The following is a 6252-nucleotide window of genomic DNA, read 5'->3' as shown; positions in this document are numbered from 1 at the left end:
ATACTCCGTCAAACCCCAAAATAGGTCGGAGAATAGGATCTTATACCATATGGGGGTTTAAGTGGACCTACAAGTTGTAATTCTATTCGATTGATTTGGTGGAATAGATTCATGCCATAGAAGAAGAGAAGCTTATCCTCTTCTAGTTACATCTTTGTTCTCATCCAATTCTTAAATGCTGAGAAAGATGTGAGAATAGTTTAGTTTTAGTTTTCATTTTCTTTTTTTATCCTCTATATTTAGCCATCAATCTAGTGCTAAAAATATCCTATTCCATGAAATAGATCTATCCTTTAACCTGCGGATAACTCTTCTCATGTTTATTTCCCATGTTTGACACCTCGATGCCCGGGATGGAGCTAAGAGTGGCTCGAGCTGGATTGTGTTATGTGCGCATGCTCTGCCGGCCAGGATAGTCCTGTTAGAGGGCGACTCTGCGACGATCATCGGATGGATTCTGCGGGCTTTGGGAGGGGTTGGTGACTACCACCCGCTACTAAGAGATATTCGAGCCATGGTTCGTGATGAGCTGGCTATTTAGACGAAGTATGGTACACCTTTGGATGGGTGAAGCGGAGTTGCCAAGTGCTATTCGAGATATGCTACTTTTTTATTTTCTTATCTGTATCCGTACATGTTTTGTATGATACTTTCGCCATCAGCACACAAAAAAAAAAAAAAAAAAATCATATGATACATGAGACAACATGTCAGGGTACTGCATGGTAAGTTCTGTGTTTGCTGCTTCTTTGGAGCAGCTGATCCTCCATCTCAAGTCTCAACAAGAGAGACTTCCAGGCCTCTAAATGGGCCCTTTCAGTCCCAAACAAAGAATAAAAAAATCCACCCCTTTGTTTTAGCGGGTGCTCGAGCCTCGAAGAAGGCGCCGCTTTTCTTTCTTTTCTTCCAATCCCCAGCCGTGCACGCCACCTTTTCCACGTGTCGCTTCCTCCGCCCCATTCTACCTTTTTTGGCCCTTTCGAGCTTAAAATACGACCCCGTCGCCGACCCTTCCCCTTGAACCTTCCAGAAACTACCGAACCGAACCTTCTCGTCATCTCCCTCTCCCCGATTGGACACCGCCGCATAGAACTTCCCCCGTGGGTTTCGCATAATGATTTCTATGCGGATAAATCGGACGTGAAACTTTGACGCCTTTCCCCTTTCTTTTTCCACTTATGGGTGGAGGATCGCCTTCTCTCTCTACCCTTTTATTTCCCCACCTTCCTCTTCTTCTTCTCTCTCCCCTGATCATTAATAATTTAATATTATGCAGATACGAACCTTCTGGAACCTTTATAACCCCCGGCTCGGCTCGTTCTTCTTCTTCTCTCTTTCGCTCTCTCTCTCTCTCTCTCTCTCCTCAAACCGATCTCCAGATCCTCCTTCGGTTTCAAGATTTGTTAGGGTTTTAGGAGGACCGGTGGCGTTGAGGGGAACTGCTGTCGGTGATGGCATCTCCGATGGCTCCGGCGACGGAGGAGGCCGGCGAGTCGCCGTCCCGGCAGACGCCGGAAGGGGGGCAGCGGTCACTCCCCACGCCGTTCCTCACCAAGACCTACCAACTCGTCGATGACTCCTTCGTCGACGACATCATCTCCTGGAACGACGATGGTTCCGCCTTCATCGTCTGGCGCCCCGCCGAGTTCGCCCGCGACCTCCTCCCCAAATACTTCAAGCACAACAACTTCTCCAGCTTCGTCCGCCAGCTCAACACCTACGTCAGTCCTCGATCTCGATCCGTCTTGAATCTTTGCTCTTGGGTCCTATTCTCGTTTCTTGATTCGATTTTTTTTTTTTTTTTTTTTTTTGATATTTGGTAGGGATTTCGTAAGATCGTGCCGGATCGGTGGGAGTTCGCCAACGAGTGCTTCCGGCGAGGAGAGAAGCGGCTCCTCTGCGACATCCACCGGCGCAAGATCATCCCTCAGGCGGCGCCGGCCCCGCTGCCGGCCGCCACGCCGATCACGGTGGCTGTGCCGGAGAACTGGTCTGGATCGCCGACGAACTCCGGAGAGGAGCAGGTACTATCCTCGAACTCCTCCCTGGGGGCGCTGCTGGCACCGGCCACGGCTGCCGGAAGCGCGGCGGAGCTGAGGGACGAGAACGAGAGACTAAGGAAGGAGAACTCGCGGCTCTCCCGCGAGCTTTCGCAGATGAAGAACCTCTGCAATAATATTTTCCTTCTTGTGTCGAAGTACGCCGCCAGCCAGCAGCAGGGCGGAGGCGGAGTAGAGGGAGGAGAGCAGGCGGCGCCGGACGTGGCGCCGCCGGTGCTGGAGCTGATTCCAGCTAGTCGGGCGGCGGAGGAGGGGTGGGTGAAAGCGGAGGAGGTGACGAGCCCGCCGTCGCCGGCGGGCCCGTGCGCGAGGCTCTTCGGGGTCTCGATCGGAGGGAAGCGGCTCCGCGGAGAGGACGGCGGGGAGGATCCGCCGGAGAGGGCGGCGGCGCCCGTGGTGAAACCGGAGCCGTTGGATCCAGGTTCGGATCTGGATCGCGAGTCCTGGGTCCTCCACTGCCCGCGATCGAGTCAGCCGGCGGGTAATGGATCGGATCGGGTCGCCGGAGAACGGGAGTGAGCTCACATGATCTGAAACGGTCACGTGCAGCCAACTAATAGTATATTAGAAAGCTAGAAATTCGAAATTGTTTCTCTCTTCTGATGTAAAATAGAATTACTTTAATTTCTTTAGTGGAAGTCCACTTCCAGGAAGAGGTTAAAAAAACAAAAAAAAAACGCCCGAAGTGTATTCCAGAATCTAGGACTGACGTGATGTTATTGTGAAGAAAAAACGTGTCGCTTTTATCCTCCCCCTTTGTTTAGTTTTTGAGTTTTTTTACGCATTTTTTTCACAATGCTAAAATAACACTGAGGTCTATAGAGAAAGAGTGTCGTAGAGTCAATAGTTTTCCATGATTGGGGACTCAGTCATGGTTGTTGGTGGGACTTTTAATTAGCTGTGGATCTGACGAGAAGAAGTTGGAGAAAGAAAGAAAGAAATACTAAATCTAAGTATAATTTGGAGGATGGAATGCAAAGATTCCTTATTGTATACAGGTGGATCCAGCCTTCTGCTTATGTTTCCTGGCTTGAGGTTGAGGGTCTTTTTGATTAGTAGCAATTTATGGAGTCCCCCGTGCTGAAAAAGGAAAAAAAAAAAAACAAACAAAATTTCGTTGGTACCTTAAAATGAGAAGGTCAGGAATTTTTAACGAAAGGAGATTCGAGAGAGTAGAGTGCAAATCCGAGCCGGCCCAAAGGAAGGTCAACAATAGAGAGCCCTTTGTCAGCCACAATCATGGGACATGAGGTGCAAAACCAAAAGAGATTCCTGCTGTCCCACAGCTAGGAAGCTTAGACATCCTACACCCCATAATCATCCAAAAACCAAGCGCAAACTCTTCAAGGACATGCAGATGGGCAAGATGATAATAGATATAAGAGTAGTGTTGGAGAGTAACAAAACATCAATGCAAAAAAAAAAAAAAGGAAGAAGGAAGAGAGGCAAAAGAGTATATAATATTTATATAGTTTGGTCTATTGATCTATTTCTATGGGGCTGAGACGATGCAAAAGTTTTACAAAGAAAGTAGATTATAGAATATAGAATTTTCTTATAAACCTCAGCTTCAATACATCAAATCTCTAGGACATTTAATTACTCTCTCTTTTTGGAGATACAAGAGATATTTATATTAGAGTACGTTGACTTGGATTCGAATTGGGATTCTTATAATAATTAGGTCAGGTCAATATATAACTAGTATCAGATTTGGACTTGAATAGTTGTTCTAAGTCAATTTGGAATCGATTATTTACAACTTGTAAATTAAAGATATATTTAACAAATTTTTACCTTAGCTTGAAGTTTATCAAAGTCAAATATTTCGACATTTTCCACCGTCTCTGCCCTAAGGGCATCAATCTCTACAAATACTAATCAAGTCCAAGCAATGTTGGAACTTATCAATTGGAAGTAGTTTGTCTCTTTATTCATGATTACGACTCATTTTTTACTTCTTGTTGTTAATTGCATCCTAATATATATGAAAAAGGTTTCTTATCGTCAACACTCTTAGCTACTGCAAGAGCATAAGTAATTATGTTTGCATAACATGTAAGTGGTCGAATCTGCCTTTTCTTCCTACTAGAAACAATATTTTTCTACTATTGTTCTAAGGCCTTATCATGTATAAAATTCTGCATATCTATTTCATTGGGCCGAATTGGAGAGTTTTGTGATACTCTCCTTAGAGCTTCAATATCAAGCTGCATCAGTTTACCAACACCATGGTCTATATATGAACCATCAACAAATTCCTTCATCTAGTTTAACACAACAAGCTCATCGAAAGTAATATCTCTGCTAATAATAATTTTAGGCGATTTGGAATCATCTGTGTACCATAATATATGTCCCTCACCCCATCTGCATAACCTAGACATATGCATTTTCTAGCCTTCGGTTCAAATTATTTATCATTTACATGAACATATGCAGGACAACCAAATACTCCCAGACCAGAAATTTAATAGAGTGATCGGATTATACCTCATATAGAATCTTGCATTCAATTGCAGTTGATGGAGATCGATTTATCAGGTATCGTGTTGTATTAACTGCTTCAACCCAAAAAGTTTTGCCAAGTTTAGCATTTAAGACCATACAACGAGTTATCTTCATTAGTCTCCTATTTATCCATTCTGCAATTTCATTTTGCTATGGTATTTTTTTCTACAATATAGTGTTTTACTATACCTTTATAGTGTTTCACTATACCTTTATTCTTGTAAAACTTGTCAAATTCGCCAGAGCAATACTCCAAGTCATTATCGGCTCTGAAGATTTTAATCTTCTTTTCAATTTGCTTTTCAACCAAGGCTTTTTATTATTTAAATTTGACAATCACTTCATCAGTGTGTTTTAGAAAATACACCTAAATGTTTCTAGTATGGTCATCAATGAACGTCAAAAAATAATGATGTCCACTATCATCATACTTCTCAATTCAAATTGTTCCAATATCAACAACAACAATAGATTTATTATCTTCTAATAAAGTCTTTTCTTCTCTAGTCTGATAGGTAGAAAATCAGCTTCTATTAGGAGTCATGTGAAAGGAACAATCAGAATCAAGAATCCATTCGCTTCGAGAGCTACTAACATTGATTGACAAAATATCACTACCAATATCATCAGAATTTTCATGCGCCACGCTTGTGTTAGCTTCAAAGATAGCCTCTCTGTTTTCGCCCTTTTCTTTTATGTTTGGACAAAGTCTTCCAATGTGCTTTTTCTTATGGTAGCGAAAACAATGGATGTTTCTATATTTCGACCTTGATTTAGACTTGTCCCTACTGTTAGAACTTTTTCCGTGCTCGTATTTCTAATAATCAAATTTTCTTCAGGATTCTCCTCGTACCTTTTCTTCAACTTTTTAGATTGCAAGGTATCTTTTACATTACTAACTAAAAGTGATTCTCTAAATTCTTATAAAAAGAAGGTAGTAAGTATAATAAAATAAAGGCCTGATTTTCATGATCAATTGGAAGGCAAATATTTCTTAAAACTAAAATAGCTTTATTGACTTTATATATATGATCTTTTATCGGCATATCTTGTTTTATGTGTTGGTGCTGGAATCGATGCTTCAAGTATAATATATTTGTGAATGATTTGGTATCTACTTTTCAATTTTAACCATAGTCCAGCCATTGTCTCCTCTTCAACGACTTCTTTGAACACTTCATCTTTGGAGATTATAGCATATAAGATTTCCTCGCAAACCCAAGCCTTCAATATATCCAATTTTTAGGACATACAATTGTTCTCTTTCGTTGGGGTTACTTACAAGAGATATATATGTAATAAAGTAAATCGATTTTGACTTAAACTAGTATTTTTATGATAATTAGGTCAGGCTAATATATAACCGAGGTTCTAAGTCGATTTGGACTTGAAATGGCGTTCTAAGTCGATTTGGACTCACTCTTCTAGATCAGACATATATACTTGACAAGTAGTCATTCAGATAACAAGTTAGCTCGTTGATCTGGCCCCCTCAAACACCAAAAGAATCAATACTCCGATTGTTAAGACCAGTATTTTCTTCTCATGCTCAATGCTCGAGCTCGGCTTGCACAAATTCGAAATTCTTGGAGCTATATTAGGTTGGGATCTTCCATTACCTGAAAAATAATCAAATTGAATTAGTCCCAAATAAATAGTGCACAAAATAAATTTCAAGAGA

General features: G+C 41.9%; 1 protein-coding gene across 1 annotated transcript; it reads left to right on the top strand.

Moving 5' to 3' along the window:
• The first annotated feature begins 1168 nt into the window (after window positions 1–1168).
• On the top strand, window positions 1169–3172 carry LOC103716711 (heat stress transcription factor B-2b-like). The gene is made up of 2 exons (XM_088705598.2): window positions 1169–1721; window positions 1824–3172. The coding sequence occupies exons 1-2, from the start codon at window positions 1452–1454 to the stop codon at window positions 2577–2579; spliced, it is 1026 nt and encodes a 341-aa protein (XP_088561724.1). The 5' UTR covers window positions 1169–1451; the 3' UTR covers window positions 2580–3172.
• Window positions 3173–6252: the final 3080 nt, after the last annotated feature.

The sequence above is a fragment of the Phoenix dactylifera genome, chromosome 10 (assembly GCF_051530095.1).
Source record: "Phoenix dactylifera cultivar Ajwa chromosome 10, Ajwa_hap1_PhDact_Kaust_v1.1, whole genome shotgun sequence".
Taxonomy (NCBI): domain Eukaryota; kingdom Viridiplantae; phylum Streptophyta; class Magnoliopsida; order Arecales; family Arecaceae; genus Phoenix; species Phoenix dactylifera.
Note: the sequence above shows the minus strand (reverse complement) of the source record. Positions and strands in the feature narration are given on the sequence as shown.